Consider the following 21,336-nt stretch of genomic DNA (forward strand, 5'->3'; position numbering starts at 1 on the left):
GTTAGGATTCGGCGCTTTCCCTAAGGGGGCCCAGGGTCAATGTCTGGTCGGGGAATTAAGATCCTGCAAACCATGTGGTGCAGCAAAAAAAAAAAGAAAAAAAGACTCAAGAGTTCAGCCATGAAAAGGAATAAGTCTGAGTCAGCTGAAGTGAGGTGGATGAACCTAGAGCCTGTTATACAGAGTGAAGCAAGTCGGAAAGAGAAAAACAAGTATCATGTGTTAACACATGTATATGGAATCTAGAAAAATGCACCTATTTGCAGGAAAGGAATAGAGATGCAGACACAGAGAATGGGCTTGTGAACACAGGAGGGTAGGGTGAACTGAGCGTGGTGCTAACATATATGCACGGCCGAGTGTAGAACAGTCAGCTAGTGGGAAGCTGCTGCACAGCACCGGGAGCTCAGCCTGGTGCTCTGTGATGAGCTAGAGAAGCGGGGCAGCAGGCCGTGGGAGGGAGGCCCCAGAGGGCGTGGGTCTGTGTATACACACAGCTGATTCCTGCTGCTGCACAGCGGAAATCAACACAACATTGCAAAGCAACCGCCCTCCAATTTAAAGTAAATTTAAACATGGAGTTTAACCTGGATGGGGTCATGGCATTTCAGGCTTGGGGCAAGCAAGCCCTTAGCTCTATGAGGTCAGTAGCCAGTGTTCTGATTCATCCCGTACCCCAGGGCCTGCCCTGTTTATGGAAGACTGATGTCCAGAGAGAGGAGGTGACTTGTCAGACCTCTGATGCTGCGCACTCACAGTGTGACCTCACAGAACCTCAGTTTCCACATCTGTTAAATGGGCCACTTTTGCAGCTTGTTTACAGGGAGGAGTCAGGAGTCTAGATGTTTGTAAACTGAGGGGTGTTCAGCATGTAAGAGCACATTTCTGTTACACGGGGCGCTTCCTTGCTCCCTCTGGTATTCTCAAAAGCTAGCTTGTTTCTCTGGAAAACATATGGAGGCTATTAAGCAGACGTTTTCTTGGCTGGCAGCTGTAGCCCCAGCCCAGAACCCCTACCTGTAGCGAGGTCCCCTGTACAGGACTCGGAGGGGACTCAAAGGAAGCTGGTCAGGGCCAGACGGCAGCCACATGCCAAAGAGAGGGGCAGGAACTGTAGGCTGGTGTGGGCCCAGGGAGCCTTGGTGCCCGTGACCAGGACCCAGGATGGTCCTGGAGGGAAGCTGAGTGTGAGCGCTGCCCCCGGGCAGGCTGCAGACTGCTCAAAAGGAGCACATCAGCTTGTCTGGACAATTATGCAGTGCCTGGCCTGCAGCTGACACTCAGAGCAGGTGGGGAGCGGACAAGTCAGAGGGCTCTGGGAGGTGACGGACTGTGGGTGGGCAGGGTCCTGATGCAGGGTCATAAAAAGCCATTTCCATGCTTCTAGGCCTACAGCCACATCGGGAAGACATAGAAACAGGCCAGGAGCCTTGGCTTCACCTCAAGAAACTTTTAGATGACCAGCTTTCTTGCCCAGGGGAGAGGAGAAAAAGTTTATCTTCATGTCAGACTTGGGCTCACACTACCTATGAGCTGTGTGACCTCTCAAAAGTCACTTAACCTCTCTGTGCCTCAATTTTTTCCATTGCTTTTGTTGTTTAATCTCTAAGTTGTGTCTGATTCTTTTGTGACCCATGGACTGTAGCCCAGCAGGCTCCTCTGTCCACGGGATTTCCCAGGCAAGAACACTGGAGTGGGTCACCATTTCCTTCTCCAGGGGATCTTCCTGATCCAGGGACTGAACCCACATCTCCTGCATTGGCAGGTGGGTTCTTTACCACTGAGCCACCAGGAAGTCCCCTTTCTCACCTATACAATAGGCTAATAAGGGTGCCTGACTTCCCTGGTGGCTCAGACGGTAAAGGGTCTGTGTATAATGCGGGCGACCTGGGTTCAATCCCTGGGTTGGGAAGACCCCTTGGAGAAGGAAATGGCAATCCACTCCAGTACTATTGCCTGGAAAATCCCATGGACAGAGGAGCCTGGTAGGCTACAGTCCATGGGGTCGCAAAGGGTTGGACACAACTGAGTGACTTCACTTTCACTTTCAATAAGGGTACCTACTTGATAGGGTTGTTGTGAAGAGTAAATAAGTTAATATATGCAAGGTTACTAGAACAGTGCCTATAGTACATAAAGAGCAAACTGTCTATTAGTATTAATACCGTGTATCATTGCTATTGTTATGTAGAAGGGGGCAGGCTGAGAACAGGGGAACCAGCTGAACCCCTGGGGAAACCCACTTGCAACATCCTGGCCATTCCCGCTCCTTGGCTGTGACCTGTCAGTGCCCCTTCCCTCCATGGGTCCTGGGCTCAGTCCTGCCCAGGCGCTGGGTGGAGGAGGTGGGGAAGCTGTCAAGGCAACTCCCCTCTGCAGAGGGAAAACAGTCAGCAGCTGGGACTGATCACCCCAGGGCCACCCCCACCCCCCGCAGGGAGGCAAAGCCCATTCTTGTTTTCTTCTCCTGGAGGGCAGGGCCGGTAGGGGGAAGCCACAGCTGGAGTCTGACGGGAAACAGATGTAGCGGGGAGCAGGGAGAGGGGAAGTGGAGAGTTCTCAAGAGATGGACACCGACAGGTCAGAGCTCAGGGAGCAGGGGAAATAAAGCAGCCCCTCTCCACTGCAGGGGGCGGGGGCAGTCGAGGGGGGGGGGGACAGATGCTCCGAGCCCCTCCTCTCAGTTCTTCAAAGGCTCCTGACTGCTGAGGGGCCTGGCAGGGCCATCACCCCCTCTGTCCTGCCCCCAGCTTGCCACTTCCCTGAGGAAGAAGAGCCCTGTGACCGGAGATTGGGGAGTAAAGCAAGGGCAGACTGGGGTCCCAGGCCCCCTTGACTGGCTGAATGACCTCACTCAAGTCCCTTCTTCTCTCTGGGTCTCAGTCTCCCTGTTGCACACAGTAGGTGCTCAACAAACAAGCACAGAATGACTGGGAGAGGGAAGAGCAGAGCCACACACACTCAGAAGATTCTCCTGCGTTTGGTCCGGAGACTGGTCCGCAGACGGTGATCAGGGAGGCGGTGCTTGTACTGAGCTTTCAGGTTGGAGACGATGAAACGGATGAGGCTGCTGCCAGCCTGGGGGAGTGGCGGTACAGCCCTGGCCTCTTGGAAGGGGTGCTAAGGCAATACAGGGGCGGGGTCAAGGAGGCTGGAGCCACTGCAGGGAGTTGGGGCCTGGTGGACTTGGGTGCATGGACCGGACCCCTCTCACAGTCACGGGCCGTGAGAGTCACTGGGCCTGAGCCTCCCAGACCGCCAGCACAGACTCCGGCACCATACATCTGAGTTCTGGCAGGAACTGGCCTATCCCCAACTCCTGCCCCAGCCAGCCAGCCTGACCAGCACTTGCTGCTCCCCCACCCCTCCCCTCCACCTGTCCCCTGCAGGTGTTCTGGGCTAGCCCTGCCATTCATGAGTTTCAGCTTCTCTACTGAGCTTGGGTGAGTCACTTATGCCCTTTGCCTCAGTTTCCTGCTCTGTAAGATGGGGAAACAATAGAGCTGACCTCCTGGGATGGCTGAGAGGATAAAGGGATAAAACACGCAGAGGAGTGCCTGGCCACTGCACACTGCTGTCAGGATCTTCCCGAGTCTCCAGAGGCTGAGGCTCACCTGCAGCCTGGCCTCCTCCCTCCTGCGCTGGGAGCCCAGGGGTGTGCTCCAGCCCACCTAGTTCAAGGAGGGCAGTGCTAGGCCTGCCTGGCCTCAGGACCAGGCTCCAAAGACAGGTGCAAATTCAATTCCAAGGCCCCACGTCTATGTGGGGACCTTGGCAAGGCCGCATGACTTCTCAAGATTGCACGTTCACTCCCAGTGAAGCAGGATGAACAGGACACCTGGTCTGCAGGCAGAGCACACAGGAAGGGTGTACAGGGGCTCAGCAAATGGCACCCAGAGTACGGCCACACCTGTGACTCAGGCCAGGAATTCTCTGAACAGTAGTAGGTAACCCTGTCTAATGGAATCCCATCCCTTGGGTTGGAGAGGAAGCTCCTGGCAGCGCCCTGACCTTCGTCTTCCTTTAGAACCTACACAGACCAGTCAAGCAGTCCTCAACAGAGTGTGTCCAGCGAGGGAAAGAAGGGACCCCTCTGGCAGCACTGGCCGCCCCAGGGCCCTGGGCGCGTGTGCTGATGGTCCGACGTTACGGGAAGTGCTTCTGGACTGGGGTCCTAGACCTGCTTAGGAATTGCCAGGAAGACCTCGGGAGCCTGGATGCTGAGGCTTCTGTACCCTGCTTGCCTTCAGCCCCATCCTTGATGTGCTCCAAAACGTGCATGCCACGTGTCCTGTGCCCCAGCTACCGGGTCACCGAGCCTGCGTTGGCGCCCCAGGGCCTCAGTGTCTCCCTCAGTGTCATTAGGCAGTGGACCAGGCCCCTGCACTAAGGAGTCCCTCATCCACTGGGCTGTGCGGCCAGCTTCCCATCTATTTGCCTGGGAGCCACGGGGTGGGTGCTGGGAACCATGGAAACCCAGCGACAATGGAGGCCTGCACAAGAGTCACAAAATCACAAAATAGTTCAGCCACGAGAGCGCTCCTGGACAACTCCCAGACCTCCTAGTAGGACAAAGACCAAATTCTGGGTCACGGTCTCTGAGCCAGCCCCTCCCTCCAAACTCCCTCCAGCTTCCCTCCTCGGCTCTCCTATCCTCTCCACTTTGCGCATGCTCTTCCCTCACCAGACGCGCACGCTGCTGTCTGCCACCCCAATGCCAGTCTAGTCCCCTTGGTCTGCCGACCCTCCACGGCCCCTTCAGAGCTCAGCCTGACACTACTGCCTCGGGGAGCCTCCCCCACCCTCTGGCTTCCCTTTCCCTGTGCCCTCCTCCACCCCCTGCTCCTGCCATCCTCAGGGGAGACTTGCCCTACCCCCAGCTCCTCAGTACCCGACTCCCTCACCAACCCTAACCTTCTCTCCCGACACTCCTTGGCCACACCCTGGACTTGGTCTTCAGAAACCCGCTCTCGTGGCAGCTCTCAGCTCTTCTCCTGAACCCAGTCCTGGCCCCACCTTTCAGTCAGTGCTCCTCTGGCTTCCTTTCCTGACCAACTAGCTGATGCCCCCGGACCAGGCATTCCCAACAGCACACTTTTCCAAATATGCCCCAAACTCGGCCCTCTTCCCTGTGAAACACTCTCCTGGCGCACCTCGGCCCTCAGCCCGTGCGCTGTCTGGCTCACACCCGCGTGCAATGAACACGGCTGGGCAAGGCGCAGAAGCGAGCTGATGGCTTTGGTGACAGTTACAGCCTTGAAGCTCCCCTGGGCTTGGATGCTGCTGGCCAGTCTGGTAATGTTTTCCTGGGAGACCCGCTTCCTCCCTCATCCTTCAGCAAGCTCACCATACCCCTCCTCACCCTGGCTTTTAGCTGAAAACTTTGAATCCCATTTCACTGAAGACACAGAAGCCTTGGAAGTGAGGTTCCCCTTCTCTGCTCCAAGTCCCTCCCCAGGCATCCCCCACCCCCCTCCCTCCTGGGCCGACCATGACGCATGCCTCTTGTCCCGGTATCACCAGGCTTTTACTTTCTTCTGGGCCACCCTCATTTACCCACAACATGCTCCGGGCTCTCTCACCTTACAACATCCATCTCAATGGCCTGTCTCTACTCCAGCTATGGTCCCATCTCTCTGCTTCTCTCCACAATCAATGCCTTTGAAAAAGTGGACAGTGAAGGTATTTCCTCTGCAGCCTGGCCCAGGGAACCTCTGCCACCAGGACCACCACCCTGGCCAACAGATCCCCTTGTGAATCAATATCTTCACTCCGCTTATGCCTGACCTGCAGGGTGTTGGCTTCAGTGGTTCGTCAGACCTGGGTTGCAGCTCAAAAAATCCTCCAGTAAAAGTAAAAGCTTCGGGACCATCTCCTTGTTACCAAACCTCAAGGCCCTTCTCCATGGTCATGACAGCTGACAGCTCAGCAGCAGCCACTGCCTGAGCCCGGGACGGTGCCCCCTCCCGCCTCGGGGACTCCCTGCATTGTGGCCTTTCTCACTGGATGCCCCTCCTTCATCTGACCTCTGGACGCTGGGACTCCACAGCACATGGTCTGGGGAATCCCTTCTCTACTTTGTCCATATTCTGCAGGGAATCTCATCATTCCCTAAATACCTTTAGGCCAGTGGTACCCACGTATCGATAAACCACCTTGAATTCTTACATGAACTTCAGAGAAACAAACCCAGCTGCCTTCTTGACATCTTGACCTGAATTTTCAGGAACACTTCAAATGTAACATGTAACAGAGGTCTCTTGCCTTCATCTAGAACACCTATGTCCCACCCCAAGCTGCCCCCAGCCCAGCCTGCCCACCGTGGTCATGACCACCTCCATCCACTCAGGAGCTCAAGCCGGAGTGTGACTGTTTTCCTGGGTCCCTGGCCTCACCTCGCTGTCCACATCCAGCCCCATGACGCTCTGTGGCAGGCCCAGGTGCAGGCCCACAGACTTCCTGTGGCTTGCCTGGCATCACTGCCGTTTCATTGCCTACTGGTCTCCCCATGCCTCCCAGCCCTTCTAGACCAATCTCTACACACAACCAGAGTAATCACCTGTAAATGAAGCTGTTTCTTGGTGTTACCCTGTGCTGCTGCTGCTGCTGCTGCTAAGTCGCTTCAGTCGTGTCTGACTCTGTGCGACCCCATAGGCGGCAGCCCACCAGGCTCCCCCGTCCCTAGGATTCTCCAGGCAAGAACACTGGAGTGGGTTGCCATTTCCTTCTCCAATGCATGAAGGTGAAAAGAGAAAGTGAAGTCGCTCAGTCGTGTCTGACTCTTAGTTACCCTGTGGGGCCCCCCAAATTCCTCTGGGGACTGTCCCATCAACTCCTAATCCTCCCACTCCACCCTCCTGCTCCTTCACTGAGCTCTGAGCCTTGAGTAGCCCAAGTCCAACAGCCTCAGGGCATCTGCACCTGCTCTACCCTCTTCCTGGGATGGTCATCCACCCTCTCGTGACAGGTGTAGTTTCCCAGAGTAAATGCCTCCTCCTCTCTGCAGCCTGCAGTGAGTGGGGCCTCCCTGGGGTGATCCACCTCAACCCCCTCCCCGTAGGGCAGCAGGCCCTTGGCCACCAGCCCTGTTGCACAGTCCCAGGCACCCAGCAGCTGCCTTGTATACAGGCGCCAACTGGGCAAATGAACCGATGAAGGGCGCTTTTCTACAGCACTCCGCCGCCCTCTCATCCCTCTTTGTGTCACAGTCGCACCTCCAGTTCATTCCTTTCAAAATTCACGTGGGTCTGTGGTCTCAGGGTCTTGGTACCATTTGCCCCTTTATTCCCCTTCCCTGCCTGGGAAAACAGGCCCTCTCTCTCTCCAACCGCCCCCACCCCTCATTTCCGACGAGACAAGGAAAGGAAAGGGCTCACTTGGATAGATGTGGCCGGCAGGGTATGAAGGAGCAAACTGAAGCTCAGTAAGAGAAAAGGTAACCCTCCTCTATCTGTTCTAGATAAAGACCCTTGAATACACCCCACCTGCTCCCCTGTTCCTCCTCCCACTCCGAACATTCCCTTGCACCCCGCCCCTCACCTGCCCCTGCCTGCTCCCTGCACCCCCGCCTGCTCCCTGCCCCTGCCCCTCACCTGCTTGTGCGGGTACACGTTAATGTGGCACTTGATGCACTCCTGCCCCATGTTGGCCCAGGAGTTGCCGCTCATCCATTTTCTCTTGCACTTGGGACACTTGTATTCGCCGAAGCAGCGCTTTTTGCCCTGGTACGGGGTCAGACCCTCGCCTTTGGGGCGTGCCTAGAGGACAGGAAGCAAACACAAGGGATTGGGGTCCACCCGGCCAAAACAATGCCCCACCGGGTCCCCACGGCCTCTCCCTTCAGCCTTCATGCCCTGTGTCCCCAGGTGCGGACACGAGGACACCTTTTTGTCCCAGGTCCAGAGGACACCAGTCAGCCCAGAGCTCACATGGGAATCCCAAGGCTGGGAGACTCGCACGAGGGGAATGAGGAACGGAGCTGGGGGTGGGTTTTTAGAGTTAAGAAAGAAAGTAGTTGCTGGCAGCAAGGAATGACTCCTTTAATGCCGCTGTCATGAAGGGGCAGCTGGCAGGCACATACCTACCGACACATGGCCCAGGGTGGAGTGGTTTAAATGGCCCCTGAAGGGGCAACGTGGGCAGAACACAACCTCGGAAGCAGTGAAAGCGTGTCTCTCCGCAGCCCTGCTCCCAGCCACCTGCTCCCTTACTCGGCAGCTGTGTTAATTTCTTTTAGACCACCCCAAAGATGAGCTCTCCATTTTCAAAGGCATACAGCATATACATTCCTAAAGGAGACCAGTCCTGGGTGTTCATTGGAAGGACTGATGCTAAAGCTGAAACTCCAATACTGTGGCCACCTCATGCGAAGAGTTGACTCATTGGAAAAGACCCTGATGCTGGGAGGGATTGGGGGCAGGAGGAGAAGGGGACGACAGAGGATGAGATGGCTGGATGGCATCACTGACTTGATGGACGTGAGTCTGAGTGAACTCCGGGAGTTGGTGATGGACAGGGAGGCCTGGCGTGCTGCGATTCATGGGGTTGCAGAGTCGGACACGACTGAGCGACTGAGCTGAGCTGAACTGAGCAGCATGCACATACGTATGCACATCCTTTCTTTTCCCTCACTCATATGGAGACAGATTACACACTTGGTTCTGCATCTTCCCTTTCTCACTTCATAATAATCATAGACATACATATATAAAATATTTCCCCCAGATCAATCAGTACAATCAGAGCTGCTGTATTGTGTTGTTAAGAGCAGCATAGCATGTAACTCTGCGCAAGCTTTAGTGCTTTCCCATCACGCTGCAACTGCCTAGATTGTCTCTGCTCATCTATCACGAGCAGCGCTGCAACGAATAACTTTGCATATATAAACGTGTGTGTGTAGATGGTAAAGAATCTGCCTGCAGTGCAGGAGACCCAGGTTCAATCCCTGGGTTGGGAAAATCCCCTGGAAAAAGGAATGGCAACCCACTCCAGTATTCCTGCCTGGAGAATTCAATTCCATGGACAGACCATGGGGTCACAAAGAGCTGGTCGCAACTGAGCAACTAACACTTCCATGTGTGTATATATAATTTTGCACATATGAGAGTATATTTGCCCAGTAAGTTCCTAAAAGTGAAATTGCTGGGTATATGGGTATGTGCCCTTTTCATTTTTAAAGATGACAGTTACCATTAGTGTCCTTTCCCCACCCCCAGCTGCAGTTGTATCAATTTAACATTCCCACTCATCAATACTTTTCATCATTGCTAATCTAGGAGGTAGACTTCTCAGAGTAGCTTTGACTTATATGATATGTATTACAAACAAGACAGAATTTTTGCATTTAAGAATCATTTGTGTTTCCTTTGTGATTCTTTTTTTTCTGCTGGGGTTTGATATTTTTCTTGTTGATTTGCAACTGTACTTTATTAAAGAAACTAGCTCTCTCCTACACGGTGTTTTGGTTTTTTTTAAGCATTTTTACTGAGATACTATTTATATAGCTAATATTTCACCCATTTAATGTGTGCAGTTCAATGGGTTTTGGTATATTCGCAGTTATACAACCATCACTACAGTCTAATTTTAGAACACTATTTGTTATTCCCCCACAGAAACTCTGCATTCATTAACAGTCATTCAATGTCCAACCCCCACTTCCTCACCCCACCTAGGCCCAGGAAACCACTAATTTAACTTTCTCTCTATAGGTTCCCTGTTATTGACATCTCAGGTAAGTAGATCATAAGATGATTGCCCCTCTTGTGTCTGGCTTCTCTCACTCAGTGTGATGTTCATCTACATTTCAGCATGCATCCGGACTTCATTCCTTTTTGGTGCCAAATAATATCCCATTAGAGCTTCTCAGGTGGCTCAGCTGTACAGGATCTGCCTGCCAAGCAAGAGACGCAAGTCCGACATAGGGAGCGCAGGTTCGATCCCTGGTTGGGGAACTGGGATCTCCCGTGCCGCAGGCCGGCTAGGCCTGCATGCTGCAATGGCTGGGCCCACACACTCTGGAGCCAGCACAGCACAACTAGGGAGCTCGTGCTCGGCAGCTAGAAGGATCCGCACGATGCAACGAGGATCCTGCGTGCTGCAGCTGAGACCCGAAGCTGCCAAATAAATACAGCAAGAAATGTTTTAAAACAGAAGTCCTGTGCTGTGAGACAGTGTGCCTCCATAGAAATGTTTCCCTGGGTATTTGTTTGTTCCCAAAGTAGCGCATAAAGGTCAAGAACACAGACTCCGGATCCAAACCCTGGTTGTGATCCTGGGCAAGTTACTTCACAAGATTAGTGACAGAGCTACCACAAAAGCCTGTTCTCAGGATCAAGTGAGGCAGAACACTCAGAACACTGTCTGGCAAATAAAACAGGAGGATTTGTTAGTATTATTTACTAATGGAGAACAACAGCGGTATATAAAATAATAACTTCTTCCTCCACTAAGCATGTCTTTTTTGCCCAGGCACCGTTACCACCATTTGGTGACAGCCTACTAGAATTACAGACAAAATCCTAAAAAGGGACATACATGCTGAATGCGTAAATCTAAACTTAGAAGGTGACAGCAACGCAGCCCGGGTCTTCTGGGCCCACTGCCTTATGTCTGGATCCTTACTGGCCTTCCTGGCAGCCGTGATATCCTGGGGAGAAGACTCCGCCTGAGCTCCGAGGCAGCGCTGACTCTCAGCACTGATCAGAGTCAAGGGAGAGACCAGTTATGCCAGAAGGAGCGCTTCGCGTGCGGTCAAGGCCCAGGGTCCAGTCAGTGTGCAGTAGAGAGGCCACCTTATGACTCTGAAGATGCTCTGAGTTGTGCTGGTCTCAAGATAGGGACACTGCAGTGAGCCCTCCAACCGCTTCTGGGGGGCACCTTTTCTACCTGGTTCCTGGTGCCCACAACTTCCACAGCCTCCCTTCTCCAGTAATCCTGAAATAAGAGACTAGATGAACTCAGCCTCATGGTCCTTGTTCTTAAAGTGAAAGTCGCTCAGTCGTGTCTGACTCTTTGTGACCTCACGGACCATACAGTCCATGGAATTCTCCAGGCCATATAACTGGAGTGGGTATCTGTTGCCTTCTCCAGAGAATCTTCCCAACCCAGGAATTGAACCGAGGTCTCCTACATTGCAGGCGGATTCTTCACCAACTGAGATATCAGGGAAGCCCAGAAGTGAAAGTGAAAGACGCTCAGTTGTGTCCAGTTTTTGGCAAACCCATGGACTGTAGCCTGCTCTGCTCATGGAATTCTCCAAGGAAGAATACTGGAGTGGGTAGCCGTTCCCTCCTCCAGGGGATCTCCCCAACCCAGGGATTGAACCCAGGTCTCTCACACTGCAGGCTGATTCTTTACCAGCTGAGTCACAAGGGAAGCCCTTGAAAGGCATCTACATTTCACAGGGGAACCGGGATAGGCACGGGATGCCGCACCAATGGTAGGATTCCAGGCTCCTTGGTGGAGGTGGGAAATGTGGTTCTTCACCAGCCAGACCCACCCTGAGATCTGGTTCTGCAGGCCTCTTGGTTCAGAGATTGATGGGACCTGGCACCCGACCTCATACATCTGGGGCCAAGGGCAGGGGTCAAGGTGTCAGAGGTGGGAGTCGAGGTATCCTGGGGCACTCAGCAGCACAGAGCGTGAGGATCGGGGCAGGACTGACAATGCAGTCCCCCCAAAGTCTCTGCTTCAGAAATGAACAAGAAGGAAAGCTACACAAATAAAGAAGATACTGTGTGTGCACCAAAGGAAGCAGCAAGAAGATGAGAGATGAGCAAGGGGTAAGGCGGGGAGTATTGCCACTCTGTGTAACCAGAAAACCAGCCATTCCAGAGCCTTCTATCAGGGACTGTGAGTGGCCAGGCAGGTCCCAGCGACAGGGGCTTCTGCCAGACCAGCACACCTTTCCCAAACAACTGTCACCAGGCCAGGCACCAGGAGGGCCAGCTCTGACTCCCCGCCATACAGGACGTGGCTCAGATCTCAGATTTCAGGACCAGATGCTAGCAATGACATATTCTGTCTCTACCTGTGACTGTCTGGGGGACCTTCAGCAAATCATACAACCTCTCTGTGCCTTGGTTTCCAAAACCAGAAACCTGGGATGATGATAATGGGCCAGCCTTCCCAGGGCTACTGGAGGAATTTGATGCATTCATACTGATGAAGGTCTTAGCTCGGCGGATGGACATTGCAAGTGCTCAGTAATCATTAGTGATTTCAGGAGCATTCGCTTCTGGACCTTGTACAGGGAGAGGGAGCAGGTATGTTCCAGGTGATGTGGAGACCGGGGCTGAGACCACTGAGCACAAACTGTAAGAGGCAAGTCCTAAAGATGAGAGGAAAGCCTAGGGAGAGGCTGGGCTCACCATCCCGGAGTTGCGGTTGAGCAGGGAAGGCGCAAGCAAAAGATGAACAGCATTAGGTGTCTTCACCTGCTGGAATCCTCGGAGAGAGAGCCAAGAAAAGTACAGAAGGGCTGTGAAAGCTCTGCGGATGTTGTGGAGAGGACAAAGAGAAGAGGGAAGAGAATGGGTTTTTACGAAGCACCACCTGTGGGCTAGGCTTTGTGCTCATGGTTCCACGGCCTGTTGAGCTCCCATTTAACTCTTCCCATAATCCTATGGGGTAGGGAATATCATCGACCCTCTTAACAGATGGTGAAACTGAGGCATGTTGAAGGACTTGCCAAAGAGTTTCCAGAGTACAAGGGCAGGAGGTCAGGCTCAGGAGGCTTTCCCACGAGCCTACAGTTAACTCGCCCTTCCTGTCTGTCATTCCTAAGTGCGTCCACACCATGAAGCAGAGGCCTGCACTCAGGAGGAAAAATCCCCCAGGCCTCCAGTTCAGCCTAGCCCAGTGGCTTTGCCCTCCTGTGGGTCAGAGGGGGAGAGATGACCTGTAGAGCAGGGACAGGGAGGCAGGGGATGGAGGGGAAGGCAGGTCAACAGGCAGCTCTGGGTAGACAGCAGCCTCTTCCCGGAAGGACTCCGTCCCATCGTGGCTGTGCTTACAGATGAGGGCAGGGCCAAAGGGAGTAAGAATTTTGGATGGGACAAAGATTTCCCTGCCCCCAACACTTCCCCCCGCCGCCTCTCCTCCCAGAAAGGCACGGCCTCTGCTCATAAACGTCAGTGTGAGCAGTGACTGCTGACAGCCTCGCAGGGGCCACCACCCACCCCGGCTGGGAAGGAAGCCAAGACTGACTGGGCTCTCCTGACCTGGGCCCCTGCCACGTTCCCCTCTGGGAGATCACGTGTGCCAGGAGCCCAGGCAAAGCTCAGTGGGGCTCAGGAGCCAGCCCTCTTAGCACAGACAGGCCCCCTTAAGGACCAAAGAACCCAAGGGGCCTGCTCCAGGACACACAGCCAATCAGGGACTGAGCTGAGACGAGAGATCAGATCCTCTGACCTCCAGACCAGGCTAGAATCAGCATGGAGGGCAGCCTGGGAAGTGAGAGATGGTGGCTGGCATGGAGGTGGGAAGGAGAACTCGTGCCAGGGAGCAGCCAGGACAAAGCTGGGCAGAGGGTAGGGGGTGGGGCGTCATCCAGGCATGCCAGAAGCTTGGGGAGAGATGCAGATGATGCTGACGCTACCTGGACACTTCTTGGGGGTGGCTCAGTGTCTTCTTTCCAACAGCCCATGAGATTTCCTGTGTGGCTGACCAATAGGTAGTGAGCTCCCTGTCACTAGGGGTATGCAAGCAGTGACTGGGTGAACAACTATTAGGGATACTGCCAAGGGGACTTTTGCCCTGGTCAGACAGTGGGACCAGGTCACTCTGAGGACACTTCAACTCTGTAGTCCTCCCAACTCTTCTTGCTGGTGAAGGCCAACCAGGCAGGTGTGGAAAGGGAACACACTCAGAACTGCTGGGGGTGGAGGCCGAGCAGGAACACTTCCTACTGCATTTCCATAGTGCAACTCGGCGGCAAGGTTTTAGAGAACATGCCCATTCCTTCCCCCCAGCAAATCTATACCTGGGTGACCATTCTAAGGAAATAAAAGATCAGAGATGCAGACCACAGGGAAGTTCAAAGACGACCATCACATCACTGTTTATGATAGTGACAAGTTGGAAAAAGCTAATGCCCTGGTTCCCTTCGTGATGTCACACCCACTGGACAAACGACAACAAAACCATTAAAACATTTCGGAGGATTTCTTAAAAAGGGTTTGGGAAACCATTTTATAAGAAAGCAGGATAAGCAATCAAATATAGTCTGCTCCCAGAGTAAAACTGTAAAAAGAAAAAATGTGTGCAAGAAGAGGGTAGGAGGGAAATCAGTCAGAAACGTTCAGAAGTTGCCTCTATGAGACAGGATGCTCTGCTCTAATTAATTGTCTCAAACGAGTAGGTAGGTATTACTGTAATAGAGAAAACGATGGCCCTGACTTGCAGGCCCCTCCTTCCCACAAGGGGGCGCCCTGCACTTTCCCAAGGTGGTGAACCAGAGATGGCAGCTCTGTCCGTACTTGTCCTCTTGGGCCTGGGTGTGGGGCAATGGTCAACCTCTGGCTGCTGGGTCTGTTGGAACACACGTGTTCGCAGAGCTGCCCTGCCCTCAGCCATGGTGTGGGCTTCCCACCCCCTCTACCCCATTTGCTCCCTCAATGCTGAGAACAGCTAGAATCATCCACACCTGTCACGTAACATAAGAGTCTGGCTGGTCACTCTGCCCATCCATGTTCCTGCCCCTGCTTCCTGAAGTCCCACCAGAAGTGAGTCAGGCTTCAGGGTGAAGCTTGTTTTCCTCTTAGCCTTTTTTAGATTGAGTTTTTTGCAGGGAGATGACATCATCACCTTTGGTCGCTCGAAGGAGAGCATCTCAGGGACCCTGGCTCAGGAGGAGGCGGTGAGCTGGGGTGATGAGGACCTGAGGCTATGCCCTGCACGTGACGACTCCACGTTGGCTTCTGTCCCAGGAGGTACAGCCTCTGTTCTCAGGATCACGGTTTCGGCTACGGGCCCCAGCTGCAAGGTCTCAGCCCAGCCCTGGTCACACCACCTCTGCCTGCCCAACAGAGCATCCTGTGCCCTGGTGAGCTTTGGGACAGACTAACAGCTATACTCACGAGGCGTCTCTTAGGAGCCAGGCACTCTTTGTACCATCACCTGTGAGTCAAGTATGCTTAGTCTCAGGTTTCGAATGAGAACACAGGTACGAGGAGGTTAAGTAACTCACCCAAAGCTATACTGCCAGCAGGTGGTGGAGTCTGGACTTAAACCCAGACCGCTGACCCAAGCCCACTCTCTCAGTTGCCCTGCACTGTGCCAGGATGGCACAAAGATGAGGGACTCACACAGCCGGGAGAGTAAGAGGCAGGAAAGGGCTGCTACTGCCATGGGCCCTGGCATGCTAGGTGCCCCTGGGGCATCCCTTCTCCTCTCTGGGCCTCAGTTTCTTTATCTCTGCTTCTGCTGCTGCTAAGTTGCTTCAGTCGTGTCCGACTCTGTGCGACCCCATAGATGGCAGCCCACCAGGCTCCCCCATCCCTGGGATTCTCCAGGCAAGAACACCGGAGTGGGTTGCCATTTCCTTCTCCAATGCGTGAAAGTGAAGTCGCTCAGTCGTGTCTGACTCTTAGCAACCCCATGGACTGCAGCCCCATCAGGCTCCTCTGTCCATGGGATTTTCCAGGCAAGAATACTGGAGTGGGGTGCCATTGCCTTCTCCATTCCCCATCTCTAGAATAAGAATTGATGCCTTCCAACTGTGGTGCTGGAGAAGACTCTTGAGAGTCCCTTGGTTAGCCTGGAGATCAAACCAGTCAATCCTAAAGGAAATCAATCCTGAACATTCATTGGAAGGACTGACACTGAAGTTGAATCTCCAATACTTTGGCCACCTGATGCGAACAGCCACCTTATTCCAAAAGACTGATGCCGGGAAAGACTGAGGGCAGGAGAAGGGGACGACAGAGGGTGAGATGCTTGGATGGCATCATCAACTCAGTGGACATGAGTTTGAGCAAACTCTGAGAGATAGTGAGGGACAGGGAGGCCTAGTGTGCTGCAATCCACTGGGCAGGTTATCCTTCTTGGGGCCCATAGTGCAACCCGGCAGCCCCACGCACGCTGGCCCTCTCAGCCAGGGAGCACTAGGCTGGCCCCACAGTGCATCCAGCTGAGAGGAAATGGCTGAGTCGGGAGAGGAGGGGAAGAAATAAGGATCAGATGGGCTCCTTGCTGGCTCCCTGTCCCTGTCTGCATGCGCTCTGCGGCCAGGTGGCTGAGGTGGTGCTGGCCTAGAGTAGAGAGGGAAAGAGCCCTGGGTTTGAGATGCCCTTTCCATAGATGAAGACACAGAGGCGGAAGGGCCCAGGACTCGGTGCAGCCTTGCTGACTCTTCCTGGAAAGCCCAAGAGGGTTCTGGGGACCCTCTCTAAGGGCTGGGGGCCTTTCCTGGAGGAGCACCCCTTTCCCAGAACCTCTTCTCTTGAGCTCCCCTCCCTTAGGCCCATGGGGGCACCCCTGCCCTTGGCACTCCTACGATCAGAGGCCTGGGCTCAGCCCTGGCTCTCATTGGCCCAACTTGGAACTTCAGTTTCTTCTTCTGCCAAGTGAAGGGGCTGACATAGAGGAGCTGGGACGCCAAGGTTTCATGAGCACCCACCATGTGCCAGCCGCTTGCCAACTTGTCACTCCACAGCGCTTCCATTTTATGAGAGAGCAAATGGAGGCCCAGAGAGGCCAAGCAACCTATGCAGGGCCTCACAGCCGTGAAGCCAAGACTTGAACCTGATCTGCTATACCTCCTATCTCATGCATACCTGCTCCTGAAATGGTTGTGAGAAAAGGAGAGAACAAGCCTGCTCCTAGGACCACGACCCCACCTCTGAGAGCCAACCCTTGGCTACCACTGTAATTATTCACTCATTCAACTAACATTTACTGACTACCTGCTCTGCACCAGGCTCTGTGGAACATTCCAGGAATATGGAAATAAACAGGACAGATGAGGAATGCTTGCACAGTCTGGGGCCTTCCAAAGGAGTCGACCCTGTGTGACCCTTTCACCAAGCGTGGCCTCCACCAGTCACAGACACCCTCGGACACACACTTCCAGGCTCTGGCTCAAGTCAGACTCACACCTGCAGAAACATTCTCAGACCCATGTCCTCGGGTAGAGGCTATTCTTCACCCAGTCCTCCCAGATGACAGGCAACGGGTCCAATGCAGGACATGCGAAATGATCTCTAATTGATGCAACAGCCCTATAAAACCAGCACTCTGAACCCTACGGACGGATGAGGAACCTGAGGCTGCAGATGGGGCAGCGGTGCCCAGAGTCACAGAATTAGGAAGCAGTGGGGCCAGCATCTGAGCTTAAGCCTGTGCAGTGCCAGGACCCATGCTTCTTCTTCCCCTGTTCTCTGTGACTCTGCTTAAGCCACCCTCCCAAGTCCCCCACACTCATGTGTCCACACACACGGCCCGGGGAGGCTGGCAGGAGGGCTTCCTCGGCCTCTGCAGCCTGGCCGAGGCAGCTGCGGGCTCTGCGGAGGCCCCAGAGGAAGCAGGAGATCAGAGGGACAGGTGGGCTGGGCCCTGCGGCCGGCAGGCTGCCGGGAGGGAGGAAGGACACTGCAAGAGGCCCCCTGGGTTTCCTCCCGAGACTCAAGGGCCCCCTTGTCTGAGCACTGGCGTCCTGGCTGCCTCCTCTAGGCCCCCTCCCCTTTTCTGGGTTCCTGCCGCAGCCCAGCAGGAGCCCTGAAGGCCCAGCCTCCTCGCCACCCCTCCCACCCCGTTCCCAGCCCAAAGCCACCGCAAAAATGCCATCCTGATTCCACAACACTAGGGTTTGTCAAAGTGCAAGGGAACAATGACGCTTTCACAGTGCCAGGAAAAGGTCTCAGGAAAACCCTGGGGAGGGGGCACTGAGGGGGAGTGAGGAGACAGGGAGAGGGCAGAGATGGAGCAGAGAAGACAAGGGGCGGCTGAGAGGCAGAGGCCAGAGGCAGAGCCGGGCAGGAGTGGGGAGGGGGTGTGGGCTGGGAGCCAGGAGACTGCAAAGACGGGGCCGCGGCAGGAGGCGGGGGTGAGGAGTGACAGGCGAGGGCAGAGAGAAGGGGGGGAGATGAACCGAAAGGGAAGGAGAAAACATACAGGATGGGCACCCCGACGGAGGCCAAGAAGCCCCTCCACGACCCAGAGCAGTGCAGAGGCCCCTGACACCACCCCCCTTACGCCTCTGGGCACGCCACTCCTAGGAGCTACCCTCCCTGCCACAGGAACCCCTCTCTCCAAATCCCACCCCAAGGCCAGGCAATTGGACTTGCTCTCAGGCAAAACTTTTGGGAAACCAGAGACTTTGTAATCACATGAACAGCCACTCCCTAAGCTATCTGTTTCCTGCTTCTGGCTTTCCTCCATTAGCAAAACCGCACGGATCAGAGCTCAGGGGCGGGAGGGGAAGGGCGGCCAGTCCAGAGGGGCAGAAAACATCCGAATCAGAGCGATTGCAAAAGGCCTGGGTTTTCCTCCCCTCCTGTGACTGCAGAGACAGCGATTGCTCCTCCTGCCGCCACCGCTGACGGGTGGATGCGATGGACAGAAGGTCTGCAACCACTGTGTGGTTGGCCAAGAGCTGGATGCTGCTCTGAAAACCATTTGTTCTCCTGAGCGGGTTCCCAGAGCCCGGTGCATCCCTGTTTGGGTGGCCCGTTTGCCTGGCAAACCCTTTCTTCGGACTGTGCCCCTCCCCTGTGGTGGCCGCAACCCGGGTCCAGCCAGGCAGAGTCGCCCTCAGGTGGCCACGTGAGGCTTCAGAGCCCCAGGACCTGCAGGATGGAGGCAGAACACTCGAGACTTTCAGACTTCTCCCCCTCTGGCCCAGCTGACCTCACCTTTGTCGGCTGACCTCACCTTTATCGCTGCTGCTCCCTCCTACCAAACTTCTATTCCAACAACAACGAAATCATTTCCTGCAAATAACTCACCACCCTCTGCCCTCACACCTTTGCTCTTGCTATTCCCTGCCCCTACCCCCCCAAACTTTCTCCACCTGGTGTATGCTGCTGTACTCAAGGCCAAACTCCAAGGCCACTCCATCTGGCCTCCCACCTCCCAGACAGGGTTAACTGCCCTCCTTGGGGTGTTCATGCCACTCGAGTCCCAGGCTCGAGCCCTAGCACAGAGCCCTTCGGCTGCCTCCCTCAGAGAAGTCCTGGCTCCCCAAACTCCCAGGGGACTTTGTGGTCTGCACCACTTGCTTGGCTGAGGGTCATGTCCCGCCCTGACCCGGCCTCTGGCATGCCAGGGATGATCTGGCATGCCAGAGATTTCATCCTGAATTTAAAGAACTTTTTGAAAACTGCCGTTTCTTCCATCTAGTTTCCCAGTAGTCTCTGAGTGCTCTGGGACCACGAGAGGCTCTTGAAGCACCTGGTGGGGCCAGGCCACAACAACAGCTGGAGGGGACAGAGGTGTGGGCAGTGCTGGTGATGGGTGAGGTGTGTGGGTCCGGGTGGGGGTCCCGCAGGCAGAAGCCTCCTCCCAGGACACCCCCTTCTGGGGTGTGCTGAGCTCTCTGGAGGGCCACCTCGGGACACCAGCACCATCTCTACAGATTGTCTGGCCCTGGTCTGCATCTGAGGCCACCCCTGGTGAGGTCTGGCCACACGCGACCTGTCTAGATGTGGCTGTAACCAGCCCAGCTCCACCTGGCTGGAGGGAGGCTCTGCACCAGTGCTGGGGCAGGAAGGCATGTGGGTAAGAGGTGATGGCCTCAGTCTACAGTGGTACTTTGGGTGTGAGGGTCACAGCCCTGGGAGGGGAGGACAGGGGAACTCAGCTCAAAATAGCAGTGGGGGAAGGGTGTGGAGGGTGGCCAAGTGCCAGAAAAGAAATCGGATCTGCCCCGGCCAATGAAACGCTGACGTCAGCAGTTGGGGGCCCTTCTGGCAGGAGCCAGGGCTGGGGCTCCCAGGCGGCCTGGTGAGAAGCTGCAGGCCCGACTTCCAGCCTCAGCTCCGTACTGACATCAACTGCTCCTCTCTCTGGGTCTCCACCTCCTGACCTGATCCCGAGGGGTAGAAAGAGAAGAGAGCTGTCTACCTCTGAGAACTTTCATCAGGTGAGTGTTGGAGCTTGAGATGCTTGGGAGATGGCAACAACCACAGGGAGGAATGGAGCGCCAGCATGGGCCACACACTTGGCTTATAGGTGGCTTCATTATGACCTTGTTTCCAGATGAGGAAACAGAGGCCCAGAGAGGTTAAGTCACCTATCCAAGGTCACAAAGCAAGTAAGTGGCAGGCCTTCAATCCCAGTCTTTCTGGCAGTCATCCAGTTCCCTCATGGCCGAACGAGGGCCACATGGCTGGGGACTGGTTTCAGGGTCATCTGTGACAACTGTCATTGGGCAGAGCAGGGGTTAAAGAGGTTCCTGGAAGCCAGCCCAGACATCTGCCAGCCTTTACTGTGGTTCCACGGTGATGGCTGGTATTAAAATCAGAGAATGGGCCGTGGAGAGGAGGGTGTGTGGACATGTAAATGCACATGTGCCTGGGTGCATAGAGGCATACGTGGATCTCTCATGCTCACTGCGGGGCAGCAGACCACGGCACACATCTTCCCGTTGTGGGGCCTGGCAGAGGAAGAGCTGCCCTTATGTGACTTTTCTAGGTGGTCACAGGGAGGAAGTGAGTTATTTGCCACCCCCACAGTCCAGGCTGCAGCTGACATTGCTTTTTCACCCAGGGGCAGGAAAACCTGGCAAAACTGTGCCTCCCCCACTGTCTCCAAGAGCAAGGGTGCTCAGTGCAGTGGGGTCTGTAGCGGCCAGGATGATGGAGCCATACTGTCTGGCCTCAGATGGTCCATCCTCCTCCCTGGGCCCAGCTGTTAAAACCCTTATAGTTCCTGCCGTGTGCAGTTACCTCCAGCAGCCATTCTGTCCTCACTATAACCTTGACAGATGAGAAATCCAAGGCACAGACCAGTTGGGAGATTTGCCTGGGATCACACAGCCAGGAAGCAGCAGAGCTGGGATCCAAACAGGTCTGGCTGGCTCCCACGGCAGCACACAGACCTCTGCTCTGGTCTCCAGCACCGACCTTCTGGGGCGGCCCCACATGACAATAAGCCTCATCCTTGTAAGAAGGCAACAGTTACTTGCCTTCTCTGGCCCTCTGTATCCTGAGCTGTAGAATGGGCATGAGGGAACGGGGAGGTGTGGAAAAGACCTGTATCTGATCCATGCTCCTACGCTAACAGACTGTTATGAGAATCATCTGAAACAGCAGTTCCCAAAGTGGGTCCTTGGACCTGCAGCATCACCTGGGAACTGGGTAGAGATGCTGAGATGGGAGGGGAGTGATATGTGCC

General features: G+C 54.8%; 1 protein-coding gene across 1 annotated transcript in view; it reads right to left on the minus strand.

The window, feature by feature from the left end:
- The window catches only part of ZCCHC24 (zinc finger CCHC-type containing 24), a 66,063-nt gene that overhangs the window by 4,691 nt on the left and 40,036 nt on the right, over nucleotides 1-21,336 (minus strand). Inside the window, exon 3 of the mRNA XM_069572543.1 lies at nucleotides 7,593-7,757. Coding sequence (XP_069428644.1) covers nucleotides 7,593-7,757 — 165 coding nt within the window. The remainder of the gene's footprint in view (nucleotides 1-7,592; nucleotides 7,758-21,336) is intronic.

Source organism: Ovis canadensis, chromosome 25, assembly GCF_042477335.2.
Source record: "Ovis canadensis isolate MfBH-ARS-UI-01 breed Bighorn chromosome 25, ARS-UI_OviCan_v2, whole genome shotgun sequence".
NCBI classification, from domain to species: domain Eukaryota; kingdom Metazoa; phylum Chordata; class Mammalia; order Artiodactyla; family Bovidae; genus Ovis; species Ovis canadensis.